General features: G+C 37.9%; 1 protein-coding gene across 2 annotated transcripts in view; it reads right to left on the bottom strand.

The window, feature by feature from the left end:
• The window catches only part of NDC1 (NDC1 transmembrane nucleoporin), a 46,056-nt gene extending 22,326 nt beyond the window's left edge, over window positions 1–23,730 (bottom strand). Inside the window, exons 1-11 of one of the 2 annotated variants that reach the window (XM_059063022.2) lie at window positions 23,400–23,730; window positions 21,787–21,907; window positions 18,626–18,727; window positions 15,991–16,165; window positions 14,716–14,854; window positions 11,436–11,544; window positions 9,445–9,496; window positions 7,315–7,450; window positions 6,399–6,491; window positions 4,785–4,866; window positions 1,980–2,138 (exon numbers count right to left, since the gene is read on the bottom strand). In XM_059063022.2, the coding sequence (XP_058919005.1) occupies window positions 1,980–2,138; window positions 4,785–4,866; window positions 6,399–6,491; window positions 7,315–7,450; window positions 9,445–9,496; window positions 11,436–11,544; window positions 14,716–14,854; window positions 15,991–16,165; window positions 18,626–18,727; window positions 21,787–21,907; window positions 23,400–23,549 (1,318 nt within the window). In that variant the 5' untranslated portion in view covers window positions 23,550–23,730. Of the gene's footprint in view, window positions 1–1,979; window positions 2,139–4,784; window positions 4,867–6,398; window positions 6,492–7,314; window positions 7,451–9,444; window positions 9,497–11,435; window positions 11,545–14,715; window positions 14,855–15,990; window positions 16,166–18,625; window positions 18,728–21,786; window positions 21,908–22,788; window positions 23,057–23,399 lie in introns of those variants that run through there. The other variant, XM_059063049.2, reaches the window with a different exon arrangement.
• Window positions 23,731–23,936: the final 206 nt, after the last annotated feature.

The following is a 23,936-nucleotide window of genomic DNA, read 5'->3' as shown; positions in this document are numbered from 1 at the left end:
TTTCTGTCAGGTTGGTACAGCCCCTGTTTTTTTTCTCTAAACAGGTATCTTCATCTTCAAGGTCAATTTTTCTAACTCTAAGCTGCTTTGAGTGAACCTATCAACTTATACTTTTTTTTCAAATGGCATCAACCTTATTGCATTAGAATATGCCTAGAGTTACTGCATGTTCTTACTGTAACTATTACTTGGCTGAATCAAATCTACAGTGTGAAAATGTACAGAAGGAGGGAGTGCTAACCTTATACCATTTTCCCCAGAGTTCTTTCAAGTTAACAGAAGTCACACCACAGACTAATCTGCCTACAAATCTGATCTGTAAACAGCTTCTTCAAAAATTATCTCATAACTGTACCAATTTATAGTCTCTTATACAAAAATAGAAGAACATCTTTCTGCCACTCCAGTACAAGGCACAAAGACAAATAAATTATACTAGCATTCTATCTTTTTAATAAAACTGGCATAAGACATCAAACATTTAAAGTACCAAATTTTCATGACATGACTCTTTAAGGGTTAATGGCAATAACAAATATTTGGAGAATCAATTTACAAATTAAGATTGGGGTTTTTAAGTTTTGCAGTCATTCCTCAAAATTAGAGGCAAATTTTGACTGAGTGATGGGATATGACAACAATTTAAAATAATGAATACTCCATATTTGGTCTGGCCCAGGATCTCCCCCAACTCAGAATTACAATGATCTTTCTAACATGCTAATTTGATGTAACTATAGCTACTCAAAATTCTCTAACAGTGCCACATCTAAAGGATAAAATGTAAACTCCTCCTTTCATTATCAAACATCATCCTACCCATTCAGACTCCTTTTTGACAGACTTCCTTTTATCAGTTACATTGTCTTGTCATTATTTGTGTGCCTCTCACTAAAAGGTCAGTTCCAAGATGTTTTTTCATCTTCAACTCTTTGGCTTCTAGCACAGTGCTTGGTACATGGTAGGCATTCAATAAATACTTGTTGAATAAATAAATGCTAATCTGAATGCTAAGAACATCTGAAACACTCTAGAATCTTCTAAAATCTGACATCCATGAACTTATCTAACTCACTTACCTTTTGTAATCTCTTTATTTTTGGTCTATGACCCCAGCAGAGTAACGAAGTCAAAGACAGAGACGGGTCTGCTTTGGCCCATACAGTGATTTTTTAAAATATCAAGATTAGGTGCCAATGTTTAAAAGTGGTAGACTTTCCCCAAAACTTCTTCAGGCTTCTCTTTAAAAGAAAAAAAAGCCCAGAAGTTCAGATACTGGGTCCAAATTCCCACATGGGAACAATGGACTGAAGCTAACCCACAGCTTCCCATTTCAGATGAAGACTGTGCTCTCAAGTTTACCACAGTCCTCACCCAGCCGGTTCTGCCCATTTTCATTAAATGCCTGGCTCCAAAAGGCACTGCAAACATTAAGTCTTTTTATCAGTCTTACATTCCTAGGTATTGTCTACTTAAGGTGTTTTGTGAAACAGCATAGGTTCCTCCACCTGTACTTTTTCCTCTCAGCTTTCATCTTTCAAACATTATATCAAGCTATCTTAAAACAATGAATGTGATGCCCCCATTCCCAAATCACTGAGTCATTGCAGTTGCTCCTCTCTGGGCACTGCCCAGGAACTTTTTATCCCTGGGATACTGCAATCACAGCAGCATCCAGTATTACCTGTAAAGATTCACCTGGCTCTCTACTAGGATAAACTGAAGTCCGCTATTTGATGATCAACATTTTGCTAGCCTTTTAAACACCACCACCACCACCACACTGGACTTAATTTTTCAATCTACAATGGTTCCCAGGCCTTTTTCTTGATTCAGTACAATATCCCATATATTGGATCAATTTTTCCTAAAAATATATACTTCACACTTACATACATATCCTTAGATTAACTACTGTTACCTTCCTTAGGAAATAAAATGTAACTGCTTTCCCCTCTCTTAATAGTATAAGGAGTTACCTGGAGAATTCAATTTCTTAGGTTCCACTGGGTAGGATGAAGACATCACTCTCCCATTTGTAGCAGCAGCTTCTTGGTAGAGTACAAGTTTCTGAGTCATATCATTTAAAAGATTCAAACACTCTCTTGAAATGGCTGTCCAACTGTGGGGATGTCCACCTAGGAGGTCCAAATACCAGCTTTTAAAATGTAGATAATCTTATAGTCTCCTCTCAAAGTGGGGAGAAAAATCAACAAGAAATGCTATATTACACTTCGCATCAGGGCCCACTTTTCTCAGTCAAACTACCATTTATACTCGTGCCATCTAATACACAGCAGGAGTTCAATAAATATTTGGATGAAATAATTTTCCTAAAAGTCTACAAGCAAAAATTTGCTATTTTACCATTAAAAAAAACCACTCTCAAATTGGTTGCTAAAATAAAGCCAAACACTGTTGCACAGTTTGAGTGAAAAAGACCCAGGTTACTTCACTAGCAGTACTGAACAGACTGAAGACTTAAGACAATGAACATGTCTAATGAGAGGCATCCCATGGCCCCCAGTGACCTCTAAATTGCTGTGGCTCACCCACTGTGCTTCCTTACATTTTCATTTGCAAAGAGCCCCTATTTGCTATTACATCTATAGAAGTGACACACTATTTGACAGTGATCATACTTTATACTGACTGTTTACGTATCTGCTATCTTATTATGTAACTTAAACTACTGTGATCCACACTCTTAAAAATTCCCTTAATTCTCATTATCTTTTGATTTTCTAAAACCTTTATCTCCAATAGCGGTCATGCAAAAATCAACTGTGCGTTGAGAATAGCAGAGGAGTCCACTGAAAACTGGTTTCTCCATCCTGGGCATTAAACAATCATTCTCTCTTCACTTAGGTCCCTCCTTAAATCTTTCTTCCCATTTACAACTTAAGAGGAATACCACTTAACCTGAAAACAAACAAAATACTCCATCAATAGGCCCCAGGACATTTTTTTTTCCTAAATTATTTTTTTTTAATTTCTTTCTTTATTTTTGGCTGCATTGGGTCTTTGTTGCTGCACATGGGCTTTCTCTAGTTGCAGTGAGCAGGGGCTACTCTTCGTTGAGGTGCGCGGGCTTCTCATTGCAGTGGCTTCTCTTGTTGCAGAACACGGGCTCTAGACACGCAGCTTGAGTAGTTGTGGCTCGCGGGTTCCAGAGTGCAGGCTCAGTAGTTGTGGCACATGGGCTTAGCTGTCCACGGCATGTGGGATCTTCCTGGACCAGGGCTCGAACCTGTGTCCCCTGCATTGGCAGGCGGGTTCTTAACCACTGAGCCACCAGGAAAGCCCCCCAGGACGTTTTTTACCACTGTATCGCAGGACCAGTAAGGAACTATATAATGGTCCAGTTACATTTTTTTTCTTCCAGTTTTCAGATATAATTGACATACAGCACTATATTAGGTTTAAGGTATACAGCATAATGATCTGACTTACATACATCATAAAATGGTTATCACAGTAAGTTTAGTGAACATCCATCAACTCTTAAAAATACAAAATAAAAGAAATAGAAAAAAAAATTTTTCCCTGTGATGAGAACCCTTAGGATTTACTCTCTTAACAATTTTCATATATAACATACAGCAGTGTTAATTATATTTATCATGTTGTACATTACATCCTTAGTACTTACTTATCTTATAACTGGGAGTTTGTACCTTTTGACTGCCCTCATCTAGTTCCCCTTCCCCCACCCCTTGCCTCTGGTAACCACAAATCTCATCTCTATTTCTATGACCAGTTACATTTTAATAATATGTTCTCTGGCAGAGAACATGCCACCCTGGTACGGTTTACTTGAATATCTTGTGAAAACATTTAGTGTATAGAGAATTCTTAAGTAAACCTCAGTCTGCTAGAAAAGTATTGCTACAGTTAATTTTCCACAGCATCAGCAATGGATTTTCATACTACCAAAAGGAGAGTGGCTTTTTTATATAACTTTTTTATATAACTGGATTTTATTTCCATGTAACATGTAACTATAGGTTTATTTTATAATGTGGGAATTGGCGAGTTTGGCAAAATAATGAAGAGCTTATTAGAGAGATGTAAAGCTACCCAGGTTCTGTCCCCACTGGTGCTGGGCTGGAAGGCCTTCCCTCCCTCTAGGAACAAGGCACAGCACTACTGGCCCAGCTGCAGTCTGGAGGAGCTCGGCAAGTAACAATGAAGAAGTGTTTCAGAGTTGCCAAGAGTGTCCTTGGGCCTATCAACATCAAGTCTATTGACAGTTTCTTTTCACTTTTTTTTTTAAAAAGGAAGGCAAAGTTGCAAGGCAGGAAGGGGGAGCTCTGCACTTAAGAGTCAAATGACAGAATTTCTTATTCCAACTCTGACATTAACTTTATTAAGCCACTTTAATCTCTCTGAGACTTAGGTCCTCCATAAGGATTAAACCATCTGATTTTTAAGACCCCTTATAGCATTAAAACTTCTGGGATTCTTAAACTGTACTTTTCTGCTCTAAAACTGTCAACCTACCTCATAATTTCTTCAGGTGAAGGGAATGAGGGGGCGGAAGGAAATAATATAAAAATTTAAAAATACTTTTCCTGGAAATATAATTTCTAACCACAGCAATGCAAACAGTTGTATAATGTTTAAATCAACACTTCATTTAATGGAAGTATTATTAAATATGTATGATATTTAATGATGTGTGATATTTTAATAAATACATCTAGCTCACCAAAAACTTCAAGTGGAACACTTTCTGTACACACATACTCAGTTCCTATTAGGTCTATTATTTTTAGCAATACCTGGCTGGCTAAGGCTAAAAACTTCTTGTCTTCGTGAAGGAGAATATTGAGAAAGCAACATCAGGTCCTGTAAGGCCAAATACTGAAAGGGAAAAAAATACACACTATTTAATTTTTTTAACCTCTCTATAAAATCTTATTTATGAATGGGGATCAATACTACATATCTAAGGGGAAATCAGCTGAAATTTTTCATGAAGGAAGTACTTTTCAGAACCATAACCTTCCTTTCTAGACTTCCAGAACTTTCTTGCCTCTACCCTCTGTAGGCTACCCTGGACACTGTGGGCTCCAGCTACCTAGGAACTACGGAACGCTCTGTGTTCCTTCCCACTTTATAGTGGGAAACTTAAAACACCACTTCCTCCTGGAACTTCCCTGGCCTCCCCGGCAAAAACATATACTCACACAGCTCTCAACCGTGGTACTTACCATAATTTATTGTAACTGCCTGCTTACTTGTCTCACGTGGTTCCACCCGCTAAACTGTGAGGCAGGGACAACGTCTTGCTCACTGCCACATCCAAAAGCAGTGCCCAGCACACAGTATATACACAACATACGCTGTACTTTTTCACTCAAAATCTTCATTTTGTTCCCTGGCAAACCACTTCACTCATCATTCAAGACACCATCCCTTCTGCGAAGGTTTCTTGCTTTGGTCCCAAGCAGAGTAAGTGGTTCCCACTGCACTTACCACAGTAAATTTTCATTATTTTGTGTATCTGCCTTTTCCATTAGGCTGTGCTTTGTCTTATTCATCATTATACCCTAAACAACTAGCAGTGACTAACATCTGCCCAGTAAATGAAGATCTTTTAAATAACCAAATGAGTAACTGATATTTTTGTTTATTTAATAAATTAGTCATAATTGATATTTAAAGGTAATCAGAACCTTAGTGGGTCATTTTCTTATTAGTTTACAACTTTTCTAGAGTAATCCAAACTCTAGGTTCTATTTTCTTCTTTAAGTACTATGACCTCTTAACAAGATCACATATATTGTAGTTCTACTTTTAAAATTTCAAAATGAAATTTAAATCAAAAGTTTATTCTCACTTAGGTTGATTTATAAACTTACTGCAACTTCTTTAGACTCTTTTGATTAAAATTTGTTTTAGGATTATTATCATTATTCAAATTTTAAGAGAGTTCATTGAATATGTACACACTATCAAGTACTTCCTTTGATCATAACAGCCAACAATTCTATATGAGTGAAAATATATCTTAAACCAATGATTAAAAAAAAAAAATCAGTGTTTTGTTCTGCTACCATGAGGAATTTGTGAAAAGCTAATGTATATGGTTGTATATCATTATATTTCATGCTTGAAATATTTTTATATCTCTCCTAAATATAGAATTAGTCTAGCTTATACACATACGTTGCAATATATACTTGCATCTTAGTCACTTGGAATGAAAACTGAAAAAGTAAACAGCATTTAATGTAGCATGTAGGTGATTTTTACAATACTTTTTACAGTATTAGAATATTCTAGGCCCTCAAAAAATATATCGAAATACTTAATTATGCGAATATTAAGTCTATTCCATAAGATAAGTTAGAGATGACTGTGTAAAGACACAAAATGCATAGTTCCGCTACCTTTATGATGAGGGGAGGATTGCTGTTTAAAACTTTCGGGAGGCATTCATCTGACTCTTCTGAAAATGGTGGCTGAACAGGGAACAGATGAGCCTATCAAATATAATCAAATAAAAAGACTATGGAATGATTATTTTCATGACTTAATTACATTCAGTAAATTAGCACTATTTGAAATTTATTATAAAGGAGACAATACAACCAAACTAACATCTTTAGTGTCCCTTGCAAAAATAGATTGCATTAAAATTACATATACCCAAATACACTACCTCCTAACATGTTACTTTCCCAATTTTACTAGATCTCTGGCTTCCAATAATAGAAACAAATTTAAGAAACAAAAATTCTCTCAAGTCACTGAAGGGTACAAACCTACAGAGACGGTAAAATAAAACAGAAACACTCGTTTTCTAAGACAAACATTTGGATGATGAAGACAATGCAATTCCTACTCATTTAAAATCATTTCTTCAATATAAATTTTAAAAAGTTCCTTCAAAGCACAAGTATTTTATTGCCTTCCTTATATTTAAATATTTTAATACTGATCAATAGTATCTATATCAATAGCATGTAACATTAACTAAAAATTCAGGCCGATCTAGTATATATGCTCAATAGAGAAATGGAAACTTTCAGAAGAGAATTACACTATAGATAAAACATAGTAAGTACCACTAACAGTTCATTCAGTTTAGTTTTCAAACATTAAGAACACTAACACTGTTCCTCAGAAAAAAATACAAATAAATGATGGTTATAAAAGATATATGCCTTATGAAATCTCAGAAGAAAAACCAAAACCCAACTTCTCAAAATGGCCTTGGGCACAATAACGCTGATCAGTGCTCTACTAAAAATAAACCTCTGCACTCCAAAACAGAAAAGTACTGACAAACAACTCAATACTAACCTCTGTGGCATAGATTTTGAAGAGGATCCACGAGATGTACCAAGTCATCAGGACAAAGACACCACAGAGCCAGACATGGTAGAGTAATGAGAGATTCAAGAGGCCACTCACAGTGTCAAGAGGCCTATGAAACTGCCTGTGAAAGCAGAAATTACTATTTAATCCTGTAGGAAAAATACAATCTAAGCATTTAAGAGACCTGAGGCCCCACACTGAGAAACAAACAAATCCTATTTCTAAATAATAATGATGATAGATTCCTTTTGTACCCTGTACAGTTCTTTCACTAATACCTTCTTATAAAGTACACAAGGGAGCTTTAAGGGAAGAGTAGACCTAAACTAGCTCTCAGTTTCTTGCATTCCAAATCTTCACTGTCACTTTCTATGATGGAAGAAGTCTCCCCTAGAGACTGGGTAAAATTTTATTATTGTTGCTTTGTAGCTTGATACTTAAAAACCATTCAGCATGACTAGCACCTCTCCTGGACCAGATTTCAGCTCTATCTGTATATGTATAAACAGTTTCATAGTAGTTAAGAACACAAAGTACTATCTAAAAATAACAAACTTTACTTTTAAAATCATTGAAGAAACTGTTAGAATGCTAAATAAAGGGAATGCAGGCAATGTTACCAAAACCTTGAATAGCTCAATTTGCCAAGTCATCATAATCCTACAATCACACACTTAGCAATTGTGAAAACAGGACTAGAACCTCTGACTCTGCTATTTCTAAATGTTGTGATTTTGTTAATCACTTGACCTAACCTACCCTCAGTTTCCTCATCCATATGGTGGCATAATCTCTTCATTCTACCTCTTAGGGCTTTTATGAGATTTAAAACGTTTATGTTAGGAGTGCCCAGAGTAGTACTTGACATTCCTTGGGGTTGGGGTGGCAGTGGGCATGATAAAGTTTTTTGGTTTTTTTCTGCTTTTTTTTCCTGCTTTTCTTTTCTTTTTTTTTTTTTGCGGTACGCAGTCCTCTCACTGCTGTGGCCTCTCCCGTTGCGGAGCACAGGCTCCGGACACACAGGCTCAGTGGCCATGGCTCACAGTCCCAGCTGCTCCGCGGCATGTGGGATCTTCCCGGACCGGGGCACGAACCCGTGTCCCCTGCATTGGCAGGCAGATTCTCAACCACTGTGCCACCAGGGAAGCCCTTTCTGCTTTTAAATAAGCATCACTGAGGGCCTGGCATACATTAAGTCCAGAATATCAGGCACTGTCATACAAACAAAACATTTTTTAAGTGAAAGGAGGAAAAAAGTATTATATTAAATTTCTATCAATACCATTATTATTTTTCTCTTTCCATTTGACCAAGTATAAAACCTGGGCTAACATAATAAATGACCCACACATTTGGTTTCATATATAGTGATTAAGCAGAAGACAAAACTAATTTTTACCTAGCAACTTTTAAAAGTTAGGAATTTTTTGAAATCTACACTGGAGAAACCATAATACCTCAAACATCCATAAATGTCGATATTTCCACTCCTCAAAAGTGGTAATAGTTAAGATGATACAGATATCACAGTGGAATAAGCAATAATTAAAAGAACAAATACTAATAGAGAAGTTTACATTTATTTGCTAAATAAAGATTAAAGCTTTGCCTATGTGCAAAGTGCATAGGGAATAACTAGAACAATAAACCCCAGTGCTGTCACTCCATTGTTACTTATGACCTTCAACTGGTCACGTGACCTGACTCAAATCTGGTTTCCTCACAGGTAAAATTAGAGTAAAACCACAGTACAGTGCTCATCTACCACAACATAGCAAAGAATGATTATTAAGCAGAAAAACAAAAGAGAGGTATGTCCATGCAACTCAAGAAATCCACTTATATAAAAGCTGTATCTAACAAAAAAGGAATTATCATTGCTTATTTTTGGGGAAAGCAACTGGGTGACTAGACACAGGGGCCAACAGATTCACTGTATACCCTTTTATATACCATTGGAATTTTAAATTATGTGAACTATGTGTATTCAAAAATGAATGCAATTTTTTAAAAAATTTAAAGGCTAAATCTAAATAAAACATCTGGAAAGTACAAACATCTAAAAGGATGGAGACAATTAAAAGCATTAAAATTGGACTTTTCAGGATCACTTACTCATCTAACTGAAGGTCCATAGCAGTGCTAATCCAAGCTTTGGGAATGTGGCCTGAAATGAAAAAATACCATGCTATAATCATAAAAAGTTAATGAAACAAATCTTAATCATGCTTTGGAACATGAGGTGGATGAGATGACCAAGTAGACACCAAGACCTCAGTCAAAATGCTAAACTTTGATTAGGAATGGGCAGGAAAAGAGAGTAATTTCTAAATACAGGCAGTCCTTGCTTTGCACAGGTCCAACATGTACATATTTCAGTTACTGTGGTTTAATAACACCAGCCTGCAACCACACAATTTAAATTTCAGTTACTATGACCTTAGCTGTGCATAACTGAATATAGCAATTCTAGCTTTTCAGTAGTACACAAATCAGTATATAGATAACAGATGGACATCCTTTCTTTCAAAGTCTGTTAGTGATTAGTCACTCACGTCTGTTATTCAGTTCTGGCACAGACAGCAAAGCATGTAGTTGTGTTGCCTCCTTATCTGCCGTGACAAATCTCCATGACATTTTACCAAAATGAAAAACTGAAAGAGGAAACTGGCCAAAAAGACCAAAGTGCAACAAAGAAATGAAAAGTGGTAACACTGGAAATGAAATCTGAATGAAATCTAACTGGAATTATGGAAGAAATAGTTGACATGGATATGTTGACACAGCTGCTACGTCAGCCCAAATGTATTGATACAACAACAGGGGAACATCCAGGCTGATTGCAGTAGGTTAATAAAAAACAACAAAGTGTTGACATTAAAATGACAATTATAAAAGCTATGTAGAAAAATGAATTATATAAACTAAAATTTTTTTTAAGTAGACAACAGAATGGCCTATGCACAAATAGAACAACTTTGTAAAATTATTCCACAGAAAAAAAAGTAGGACCAGAAAATGTTATAGTCTGAAAACAGTATTTTAGAATGCTGGATTTTGTTTATATTAATATGTGTTGCTGTTGAGATTAAGGTTTTCCATTCAACTTGTACTGTTCATTATAGTAAATAAGCTGCATCTTTGTGCTTAAAATTCATGTTAATAAATTCTACAATGTCCCCTTAGCAACAGGGTATTTCTGTTGTATTAGTTAGCAAGTTACAAAAAGTTATAAAAAGGAATCTGTTATTTATAGAGTAATGACTAAATGATATACAATACTTTCTCTCTTTTTTTAAAGGATACATTTTTTTATGTGGTAAAAAATACATTATAAAATTTACCATCTTGACCACTTTTAAGTGTATATACACTATATGGCACCTTGTCATACAACAGATCTCCAGAACTCCTTCACCTTGCAAAACTGAAACTCCATGTCCACTGAACAACTCCCCCTTCTCCCCTCCTTCTAGCCCCTGGCAACCACTATTCTACTTTCTAAGAGTTTGACTACTTTATTTATTTATATATTTTTAAATATTTATTTATTTATTTTGGCTGCGCCAGGTCTTAGTTGTGGCACACAGGATCTTCGTTGCGGCACGCAGACTCACTGTTGCGGCATGCAGACTCCTAGTTGTGGCATGCATGTGGGATCTAGTTCCCCAACTATGATCGAACCTGGGCCCCCTACATTGGGAGTCTGGAGTCTTACCCACTGGACCACCAGGGAAGTCCCTTGACTATTTTAGATACCTCGTATAAGTGGAATCATGTAGTATTTGTCATTTTGCTCCTGGCTTATTTCATTTAGTATAATGTCCTTAAGGTTCATCCATATTGTAGCATGTGACAGGCTTTCCTTCCTTTTTAAGGTTGACTATTATTCCATTGTATGTATATACCACATTTTCTGTAACAATATTCTCTCTTAACTAGTCTTTGAACGTTTGAATCTAAATCTAAACATTTAATCGAAACAAGCAATCAGCTGGGCTAATCACATACCTACAATTGTAGGAAATACATAAATACAATCAAGAATGATATTTTCTGAGCTGTGAGCTAATACATATACTGTATCAAAAAGCAGAAATTCTTACCAAGAAAATAATACACAATGCAGAAATTTCTAAGCAGGAACAGCGATTCCACACAGCTATGCTTAACTAGCAAAAGCAGAGACCTCCTGAAGCGCAAGAACTTGTATTGCTGTGGAAGAAAAGAAAACCAGAATCAAATGACATTCAAACAAAGGTTCTTTTTTATTCCAAAGCAAGCACATAACTATAACAGTCCACACATAAAACATAATCACTGCATAAAAAGACAAAGTTTATTGCAGAGGTAAAAAAATCATCCATTTCAGATGTTAAAGTATTTAATATTTACATTATACAACATCTCATTGATATGAGACCAGAAATGAGAAAATTAAGAATATCAATCTATACTTATAGTAAGGACAACAGAGATGGAGTAAGTACAAAAAACATAATAATAATTACAGCAATAGCAGCTAACATTCTTTGGATGCTTACCACATACCAGGTAGTGTTCCAAGCACTTTAAACGCATTAATCCATTTAAACCTCACAACAACCCCATGAAGGAGGTTCTATTATTATCCCCATCTTACAGATGAGAAAACCAAGGCACAGAGAGGGTAAATAACTTAACTAGTGTTACCAGCTAGCAAAAGAAAAATCTGCAATTTTAATGCAGGCAGGCTAGCTTCAGAGCCTGCGACCTTAAAGATAATGTATGCTGCCTCTACACTAAAATTTTTCACATGCTGTTTGCAGAAAAATAGGAGGTAGTGAAGAAGACACGAGACTAAGAATTGGGAGTCCCGAGTTCTCGTGCTTCCTCTTTCTGTATAACACTAAGTCAGCCTCGTCTCCTATCTAATTATCTGTGAGATAAGAAGGCTGAACTAGCTCAACAGTTCCTTAGTGGGTACCTTCCAATGCTAACAATCTAAGAGAAAAGAATCAAATATGAAAAAATATGAAATGTTTTTCTTGAAAAAATTACACTTCTTGTGAAACAAGGGTTGTCGGCCCTAAAAATGCCAATGGAAAAAATATTTTTTAAATTATTGGAAAGAATTTAAGGAAACCCAAAGAACCAAAGATAGACTTCCCAAATTCCGGTCTTCTTTTGTGTTTATATTAAGGCTGATCCTTCTCTAAGGATTTCAGAAGCTAAAGGACAGCAAAGAATTATAGTCCTTAGGTAGAGGTTATGTCTTCATACCACGTCTGCAGATTCCCATAGCATCTTACAAAAAGCAGCCCAGGTGAAATGAATGCTTGATCACTAACCATACAGCTTGAAGTATCCTGATTTATTCAGATATTTTCAAAGTCCAAGACATGAATTGCACTACTCGATGCAGTTACTGGGTGCTACCACCATCTCACCTCAACCCCTTAATAAAAAGGGCATAGTCCCTAAACTATTCCTACTGCAGCTCTCACCTCCATCATCACCCACAAGGGTCCAGAGAGGCTAAGGAAGCAGGTAGACATTTCAGTAGATATGCAGAGAATAGGTAATAAACCCTCTTCTTGCTCCCAAGCTGAAGTGTTTTTCAATTCCCTGTTGGGTTCTTCTGTGATTTGGCTATGAGCTGCCCTGTACCTATTCAAATATTTACTATGTGCCAGGCTCTATAAATCTTATCTCATTTAATACTTTCAAATAGTCTTATTGGCGTATAACTTGCCAAGCCTGTCTTGGCATTAATCCATTTCTTTGTCTCCTACTCCATGCCAATGTTCTGCTTTTCCCTATCAGTCTGTCATTAAGAATTTAATAAGGGCAATAGAACTGGTTTTTGTAGCATAGGCAAGTTTATAGAAAAAAAACCTAATGGACTAATGGTAAATGGTTAAAATTATTAGATTTTTAAAAACATCTAATTTTTCATACTGTTACATGAAAAAAGTAGTTACTGAATAATATGTACAATATAAAACTATTTATGAAAACCCCACCCCAGAAAATATGTAGTATTATAGTTACTATATACATAAATGTACAGTAAAGGGTCTGGAAGAATACACAAGAATGAATCTAAGATTTTATCAAAAGCTATTACAAAAAATTTAGTAGTCAAATTTTACAAATGTGACAGTACATGGTACAAACAATAATTTATCAGTACTGTCAATCCTGGACTCCCCTTGTTTACTGTTACACATCTGTGATGTTAAATAGGTGGTTACTTTCAACACAAGTCCATGGAGGAGCAAGATATTTGGGGGTAATCTCATTTTTCTCTAATTTTTTTTTCCCCTTCATTTCCTATATTCTTAACTGTGTTTGGATCAAAGCTGATTCACCATGGACATTTCTATACAGGATTTTGGGGGGTTTTTTCCTTTTGAAATTCTGAGGTGGCAAAGCTGACACTCTGCTTTAATTCACCTTCACAAGATGTGAAGAATTTGTAAATAGGACTCTCTGTTCATACACTCACAGACTGCAGGGAGATAAGGGCCAGATCCTGTGAGCACTATCTCCTTGCAGTAGGTGTATTTTCATCAGATTGTTCTCAGGGATGCAACGGGCATGTGAAATTTTTAGTTAAACCAGGAGAATCCTAATCTGTCACACTCTCACACTTACACTCTTGTGGAACATCATTTATTTACATATCCCTCCCTCCCTACCGGACTGGGTCCTAGTGGGAAGGGGCTGGTTCTAACAGTTTTGCTCCAAAGCCCAGTACTCAGCATGCCCTAGAGCAGGAATGAAGCAAATAATAGCACAGTCAAGAATAGCAGCAACAGGCTGGGGAAAGCCTTGATGGCACCGGAAAAATCTCAACCCATCTTTCTCTCTCCTGCCAGAGGAAGAGACAGCTCCTACCAAACTAGTAGAATTTTAAAAACCTATCCCACTCAAACCAGTCAAAACTGTTTTATTTATGCACATCAAGCCTTGTTCTGAAAAGTATCTGAGACAGTAACTGACATATTCTATACTTAGTTGTACATTCTCAAGCTTATGAGCTTCTTAGGTTCAAAAAGAAGCTGGCAGCTGCACAGAGGTACTTGGCATGAATGTCATCATCATCCTCCCACAGCCCTGCTAGGTCACAGCAACTGCCACTACCTAGCAGGGAGGGAAAGAGTGGAGCAAAGAGGTATTCTGAGAGTGGCAGCAGGAAGGGCAACTGCAGCTCTCAAACAGACACTGAAGTCTCATGAAGACAAAGATCTACTCTCCAAACGGCATTTTGAGGATCTCAGTCCTAAGTTTTGCTGATCAAATCTTGAATTAATCAGATGATGCCAGTTATATATACAAACACCAAGGCAATTTTAACTCTGCCAAATTCTGACATAACGTAATGCTCAAATCATAGCTTACCTGTATGATGGGAAATGGAAGATAGTTCATGTTGTTAATAAAATACAGGAGGCTATAGCTATAGCCCATAAATGCTCCAGCCAGCAGATAAAAAAGGTGATACTCATTTAAGCAGGTTTGTGCAGCAGGGCTATCTAAGCTGAAGGGGAAAAGTTAGGTTATTAATTCAACAGTCAGGGACGCATATTACTATTTTAGGCTCATTATTTACTGAAGGCAAAGCTTTGACTTAATTACTTAAGAAATGCCCCAAATTCTAACAAAGGGGTTAAGTGTGGGCAAAAGATTAACAAAACCCTTTTCCCTGATGCATGAGAACTTGACCTTTAGTTAATGCTCTAGCTCTGCTCCTCCAGAAATCTGGTAAGGGTAAGAAAGTCCCCTGTGACAGTAAGCGATGGTGCTTACGAGTTGGTAAATTGCATCTGGACTGAAGAATTCTAAATAAAGGCTATAACCTGAGAGAGATGCTGTAACTTTGGGCTTCTCTCTTTGTTGCTCTTATAACTTAGGCAATCCCTCACGGGGACCCTTTTCACTAAAGAAAATTTATTGCATTAGGAAAAAACTTGCCTTATATAATGTAACTGGGGGACAAAAGGAAATCAAGTATTCAGTAGCAGTCATGAATACCGTCTTAAAGTCTGGATAACAGAGAACTTAAGATTACTTTTTTGACTTTTAAAGTCAGAATATAAACTTGAAATTTACATCAATGCCATCTGTTCAAGAACTGTATAAGTTTCAAAATTATAAAAGTACTCTATTGAAGGAATTTTTAATTATTAAAAATTTTTTTCTTCATTCTTCTCATACTGTCCTTTCTTCAAACCCCAACTGAAATACCACCTCCTCCAAGAAGCCATGTGTGGATCCCTCCCTGCCTTCTGAACCCCCAGAGGTTTTATCTGCATATTTCACTTTCTTCCTACTAAATCCTATTTCTCATACATTCCTATTTCTCTCCTACTATATCCATTTGCGGGCAGGTCTTAAATCCCCTACTGTTCTCAACTCTCAAGGAGCTTACAGTCCATGTATGAGTCATTCTAACAAATCCAACAGCATTCAGCATAGCACCTTGTACAAAATAAATGGTTTTAAAAAACTTGAATTCAACAAACATAAAACATCAAAAACATTCGATGTATGTAAAAAAGCACTTTTTACTGAAGTACGGAAAGTAAAGAACATCCATAAACTATTAATGTATATAGGTCACTTTGGGCTTAGTAACTAAACAAGCACCCTTAGAAAAAATATATGTAATATTACCTCTCAGAAGCAGTGCAGGGAACCACAAGAAAACTGTATTGACCCTTGGTTATCACCGCAGCACACCAAGCCATCATCATTCCCATTGCAGCATGAATAAAGGAGTGCATGAGCTGCTGAGGATGAATGATCTTCCCTATCAGTGCCAGTCTCGAGCAGGGAATGGAAGGCACAACTGCAAACAAAACACGTGACTCTGGCTTTATAATCTGCAGCATGCGAAATTAGAGGACTTAAGCTATTCCCTCTCATCTTTGCACAAATACGCAAAAGGGCAGGAAGAAACCCAGAGTCAATGTAAAATATAGTACAGAAAAATACCAACTTAAAAATTCTTAGTTAAAATCATTTGAAAAAGAGTGAATACAAACAGATGCACAAAGAAAAAGAAAAACCAAAGGATCTAGAGAGGTGAAACCTAAGTACAGTATGATTAACATTTTTCAATTCTTTTTAATTAAGATTCCTAATAGCTCAAAGAGTGCCTACCCTGGCACTCCCCTCACTGCCATAAAGGAATAAACAATAATAATTTTAAGACAGTGCTTGCCCTCCAGCAAGTTATCCTTATTTCAGCATTTTAAATTGTCAATATATAATCCATCTGTGAAAAATAAACCACAAACCAGGTAAATAATGATAACACTGAATACTAAAATAAATGCTTGCATGGGAATTTCTAATACCATTCTGATAATCCTAAAAGGTTTTCAGAAGTGAGCTGGGGGAAGCAAGTGTGGGTGGGAGGTGGGAGGAGTGCTGACTTTTGAAAACAGTTGGCACAGGGTTCCCTGGCCTATCTTTGTACACATTCTTCTTTTGATATATACCAAGTAAAGAGATTGTGGGGAGGTGCAAAATTAAGTATAAAGGGAGAGGACTTAGGTGCTTTACAATTTGGAGAAGAGGCTGCTATCACCTTCCCCTTCCCATCAGAAGTGCCCACAAGGCCTACTGACTGTGTAACTGACATATTCTGACTCATACTCTGAACATACCAAACCTTCTCACGTCATTAAGCCTTTTTATATGATACACCTTTTCCCTAAAACACCATTTTTCTTCTGTGTCTACTTAATACAGCTCATTCTTTAAGGTTTGGTTCAAGCATCACCTCCTCCAGGAAGCTCCCCATGCTGGGTAAATGGGGCTTCTATATACGTCCATACTATCCATGTATTACTGTCTTTCTCAGCATTAATTGTGATCCCCTGGGGAAAACTGGGACCATACATCTCTTATCCCCACACAATGCATGGCATAAAGTAATACATAAGGAATGTTGAAGGAATGAGCCAAAGTGACTAGTCAGCTTGAAGAATGACTAGACGGGGACTTCCCTGGTGATCCAGTGGTTAAGATTCCTTGCTTCCAATGCAGGGGGCACGGGTTCAATCTCTGGTCGGGGAACTAAGATCCTGCATGCCGCGTGGCGAGGCCAAAAAAAAAAAAAAATGACTAGCTGGAGAGTCCTTGTCTGGCATCTAAATCTAGATGACCCAGGTACATGGGACAGTGTGAAAGAACACATGCTGTAAACCAAGGGGTTCTATAGACGGCTTGAATAGAAAAAAGAGATCCATCAGCCAGTAGTGAGGGATCAGAAAAGCAAAGGAAAAGGGTATACTATAAAATCCAGAGAACAATGTGAAATTTTATACCATATCTAACAAGGAAGTACTAAAGAGCTAAAAAGAAGAATGATGTTATAGTGAAAAAAAGAAGTATCAGAAAAAGCTTCTGATTTTACCTCAAGATAGATTTAAGGAATCTGAAAGGGCAGGAAGAGCAAGAAGAGAAACTGAGCAAAGGTAAAAAGCTCTGAAATCTAACAGGTGATTCTCCCAAGGCAAAACATATGATATTTTAAATTTTGTTGGAAAACCACAGAATTATAGACTTCAATATGTGAAAAGGACCTTAGAAATCATCTGGTCTTGATCTCTCACTCTATAAAGGAGTTATTTTTATAATCTATCTGCTGAATTACAACTTTAACACCAGCTGTGAATTATTAAAAGGTCTAAATTTTTGTGTCATAAAGTACACATTTTAAAAAAGTACCATTTTAACCTTTTTGCCACGCTGTGTGGCATGTGGGATCTTAGTTCCTTGACCAGGAATTGAACCCAAGCCCCCTGCATTGGAAGCTCGGCCACCAGGGAAGTCCCTTAACCATTTTTAAGTGTATAGTTTTCTGGCATAAGTACACTCACATTGTTGTGCAACTATCACCACCATCCATCTCCAGACTTTTCCATCCTCCCCTGTACCCATTAACTCTATACCCATTAAACAACTGCCTATTCCCTCCTCCCTCCACCCACTGGCAACCAACATTCTAGTTTGTGTCTCTATGAATTTGACTACTCTAGATACCTCATATATATAAGTGGAATCATCCAATATTTGTCCTAGGAGTTCTAATTACTTTTTTTAAAACAGAGAATGTATTGGTCAAATAAATTTTATGGTAAGACATTCAAAGCATATATAATAATTCTGTATACATTTTTTAAACTTTGACATAAAACACAGCCTCTGATGTACACATCCACATATAAAATGCATTGAGTCTGCCCTTAGTAAAATAAATTCAGATATTTTTGAAGATGGTTAATATTTGAAAACTCACCTGTGTAGAACTCCACATTGAAAATACTTATTATTACTATTACCACTGACAGCAGCAGAAGGTAAAAGATTATATAGGAACTATACAGATCACTGAAAGAATCTAAAACACAAGAGAGATGAATTAGTAACTTCATTCAGTCATATAGTCATGTTTAGTATACTGCAATAGAAAAGGGCCTTGAACCACAACAATAATTTGAATTTTAAAAGTTATCTTTTATTTAAAAATTTACTCATATACTGCTGATGGGTCCTATAGGACATCAACACAAGAACTACACACAGCGCGAGTTATTTGGACCAAGTTCCAGGTCCTTAAAAATTACACTAGAATTTCTTTTAGATGACCCAGATGTTAACATGAGACAAAATAATACCATATGCAAACATTTTATCACGTGAAACAGAGAAGTACATTTAGTAATATACCAACAAAGTTTCTTTTAAAAATGTAAATAATATTTTTCAGATCTCTTCTTAATAAATGCAATTAGTCCCTACAGCTAGAAAAAAGTAACATTTCTAGAAATAGCATAATCCATAAATCATCCAAATGAGCCAAATTATAAAAAAATCATGATGTCCCTGTGAAATACTAATACATTCACATTTTAGAGTAGTTCAACAATCAATATTCCATTTAAAAATGTAGTAAAGTTTAAAATACGTGTATATATATATATATATATATATATATATATATATATTTTTTTTTTTTTTTTTTTTTTTTTTTTTTTTTGGTGCTAGGCGGGCCTCTCACTGTTGTGGCTTCTCCCATTGCGGAGCACAGGCTCCAGACGAGCAGGCTCAGCGGCCATGGCTCACGGGCCCAGCCGCTCCACGGCATGTGGGATCTTCCCAGACCGGGGCACAAACCCGTGTCCCCTGCATCGGCAGGCGGATTCTCAACCACTGCGCCACCAGGGAAGCCCATAAAATATGTATATATTATGCCTAAAAACATGAACAAGAGATATAAATATAACGATATATGTTTGTTAAATAAACTAAGACTTAATAATGAAACCAATTATTTTTAAAATTTTAATTCAGTGACCAAAATTATTGAAAAATATTTATTCAATATCTACAATTAAACTCCTCAAGCATTATACTGAGCTAAAAGAGTGAAAGAACTGATTCATGTGACTGGAAATAAGGAAGGAAGGACTACAGTTTCTCTGTAAAGACTTTGTGAAGCAAAAGTTGAAGAATATAAGTAATATTTGATGAGAAAAATGGCATAAATCAAATCCAATCTGAAGAGAAAGTGATACTAGGATACCCTTGGGCCATGAAATGGCAGAAAGTGCTTATCTCAAGTGCCAATACTGAACAACTGGTAATGGCTCTAGATTACAATATTGAAATATTCTGAGGTTGCAACTAGACAGCCCAGCTCATGAGTGATGCAGACGCAGCAAGGTGGTTACAGAAATACTTGCCATTCTTGTGCTGGCTTATGGCTTAATTTCATTTGACCTGTGAGACTCACCCAAGAAGTGATTGATATGTTTCAACAAAAAACTTAAAATGACTTTAATTCTTTAGCAGCAATATCTCTCCAAAAGTCACAAGGTAAAGCTTTTAACTCTTTGAAAATTGGCATTTCTTCAGAAAAATTAAATTAACAACATACTTCCCACTTTCCAAAGCAAAAGAAATTTATTCTGGGCTTCCCTGGTGGCGCAGTGGTTGAGAGTCTGCCTGCTGAGGCAGGGGACGCGGGTTCGTGCCCCGGTCTGGGAAGATCACACATGCCGCAGAGCGGCTGGGCCCGTGAGCCATGGCCGCTGAGCCTGCACGTCCGGAGCCTGTGCTCCGCAACGGGAGAGGCCACAACAGTGAGAGGCCCGCGTACCGCAAAAAAAAAAAAAGAAATTTATTGTTACTGTTTCTGAGAGGGAGGGAAAAAAAGAATTTCAAGAGTATTTGTGCTTCTAGGCCTCAGGCAAGACTTTAAAGACTTCAAAACCTACTCTGGGAACATTTCTCTCTTTTTATTTTTTTAATTCTAGTGTGGCAGAGTGGAAAAACATAGGTTTGAAGTCAGAGACCAATATTCAAATCCTAGTTCAGTTATTCACTAGTTGTGTCTCTGCACAGACTTATAACCTGAGTCTCAGTTCCCTCATTTCAGTAGGGATACTACATCATTATTATACAAGGTCGTAGGAAGCATAAGAAGTATTATATTTAAGGTACTTAGCATGGTGCCTGGTGCACAGTAGGCAGCAATAATTAGTAGCTATTATTAACATAAAATAGTTTAGTTTAATGAATTTATTAATTTTATCTCCAAGGATTTGGAGAAACATTAGCCTGCTCCAATCTTTTCCTCATCAATCTTTCAGTTTAACTATATGTTCCTTATTCTTTCCTCCTTTTCTCTCTTCTCATCTTTCTTATCAGCCACAATATAGAAATTTTAAAATATATTTCATGCATCAGATTCCAGGATATCATTCTTTTTTTTAAATTAATTAATTAATTTAATTTATTTTTGGCTGCACTGGGTCTTCACTGCTGCCCACGGGCTTTCTCTAGTTGCAGTGTGCAGGGGCTACTCTTTCGTAGCGGTGTGCGGGCTTCTCATTGCGGTGGCTTCTCTTTGTTGCGGACCACGGGCTCTAGGCACACAGCTCAGTAGTTGTGGCACACGGGTAGTTGCCCTGTGGCATGTGGGGTCTTCCTGCACCAGGGATCGAACCTGTGTTCCCTGCACTGGCAGGAAGATTCTTAACCACTGCACCACCAGGGAAGTCCCAAAGTATTCTTAATTTTAGACAGACTTTTTAAAAAGGTATGTCATATTTTCTACCTACAATTTTTAAATATATAAAACGAATAGTTCACTTCCTTAAAAAGACAACCTCAATAAAGCTGTCAAATAGAAGAGACAAATAAACAAAATTAGGTTTTTATTTATGTGGTCTTTTAATGATCTTTCTGTTCATGTGATAATACTACACAGTCTCTGATGTCTCTACTAATCTTATTATATAGTGTTAGGAAGGGAATGCCTTAAGAATACCTCAAAGTGAATGTTTTGTCATTGTCAATACAGCAATTAAAATAAATTATTTAAAACATAAGGCAATTTTTATGTTGAGAAGTGGGTCCTGTAAATGTGTTTTCCCCAAACTGAGTATCACTTACCACACAGCCACCGTATAGGATGAAATAAATCAATGCTGCTGAAGATGACAAATACTGTGGTACAGATGGGCAGAAGCAGCACTGACCAGACAATACTTGTAACTATCCTCCAGCCCAAAACCTATAATTAAACAAACAAATATCCCTCAATCATGAAGTCAGTTAAGCTATTTCAGTTATTTCAGTTATGCAAATCCTATCTTTTCATACAGGATGTTAATCACTAATATTTACACCCAGATCACAGTCCATGCAGCTATAGATACACTCTAATGGTTACTACTATTAGTAACACTACACACCACTCCAGAAACTTGTAATAACAGTGAACTGATGCTTGTTTTAGTCCAGAGTCAGATGTCACATTAAATATCACACTTTGGGGGGTGAGGGAGGTCTCAATTAGTTTACAACTGTACTTTACAGCAACTTATACTTGTCTCTCTAGGTTTGATAGATATGTCAATATCTGAAAGTGTATTCATTTTCCAGGAACCAACTGTATATTGTAATTGCGTTTATTAGACATGAGCTCCTTACTGGGCAACTACTGCATTGTATTCATGTCTGACTCACCAGTGCCTACCATATGAGGCACAAGATTTACTGCTGAATACTTGAATATAAGAAGAGATACTGAGGCATTTTATGCACACAAGTGACGATCAGATTTATATTTTGGAAGGTAAAACACCCTTGTGTCTGTAAGGTGGCTATAATGAAGATGGATCAGAGGGAACAAGACACAGACAGGAGACAAACAGGAGGCAGTCCAGCCCAATTGCCCAAGCCAAAGATTATAGTCAGTGTCTGAAGGAAGGCAGTGGGAGAGAGAAAGTTAAAAAAAAAACAAAACTGCAGCCACGTTTCTGACATACAATCTACAGAACATTGATGACTGGCAACACAGGTGGTAAAGAACAGGTAAGACTCAGTAACTTGGGATACCAAGTAGATGGCAGTGCCGCTGGGGTAGAAGCACTGTCCTAAAAGGGATCTTACTCCTATATCTCTGTGCCCTCCACAGAATGGAGGCAGAACTGTTGATTGGACTTCAACAAGGAAGTACCTCCTCTTCTCGGGCCCACAGTTCACACATTCCTCTAATTTGACAAAATACCTGTCCTGCTCACCTAGTCCCCAAGACCAGCCTCTGCTAAGGTCATACCACATTCTTTCCGATTCCGGATATTCCTTCCCGCTTCTTATCCCAAGTAATCAACAAGTTATTAATTATGCACCTAGCAGAGTTGCATACAACTCTTCCCCATTCTCTGCCAACTCCCACGCAAGACATCCTTCCCACTATGACCAGCTTCCACTCAGGACCCCTCTCTCACGCCGTAGCGAGTTTGCACTCAGGACGCCCCGCACACACACAACTTGTAATCAACTTTCCCTAGCACGCCCGTCCCCTCTGTAACCAGCTTCCACTCAGGACGCCCCCCACAACCCTGAAATAAGTCGCTCGAGCCGCCCCCTCCCCACGCGCTCCCCACACTACACTCGAGCCAGCCCCGCCCCCGCCCAGCGCGCACGCGCGACCAGCGCCCGCATGCCCAGCCCGACCCCCGCAGCTGCCGAGCGCCTGCCACAGTGCGCGCAGCACTCACGCGCCACAAGATGTCCCGCGGCCCGCCGGCGCACAAGCGACTCGCAGCAGTGGCCATGGTGATGGCGGCCCCTATTCTGAAAGGTGCAGGATACAGTGAGCCCACCCGCCACCGCAGTTCAAAGGGAGGAAGGCCCCCCGAGGGCCCCATTGGGGCTGTCTCAGACGCTGCCTGGGCGAAGCCCGGCCCAGGCCCCAACCCGTCCCTTCGAGGTTCCGTCTGGACGGGCCCAACGGGCCAGAACCGCTCGGCAGACACGTCCGCCAAAGGGGACTGGGACTCCAGGGCCCGCCCTCTGGAGTCCAAAACGTCTCTCCGAAGCAGGGTCCCACGGGGCGCCAGAAACTGGGGGCGGCGCTGCATGCTGGGAACTGTAGTCTCTACGGCCCTCTGAGTAAGGAGGAGCGTTGCGTTCTGGGACTGGGAGTTCCGAAGTACAGCATGCTGGGAGTCGAAGTCTTCCCAGCGGTCCCTTGTGCCATGCTGGGAATCGTAGTCTTTTATAAAGCAGCTTCTAGTCAGTGCTGATTATCAGAA

The sequence above is a fragment of the Kogia breviceps genome, chromosome 1 (assembly GCF_026419965.1).
Source record: "Kogia breviceps isolate mKogBre1 chromosome 1, mKogBre1 haplotype 1, whole genome shotgun sequence".
Lineage (NCBI taxonomy): Eukaryota > Metazoa > Chordata > Mammalia > Artiodactyla > Physeteridae > Kogia > Kogia breviceps.
The sequence above is the reverse complement of the archived record's forward strand: the minus strand, read 5'-3'. Positions and strand labels throughout refer to the sequence as shown.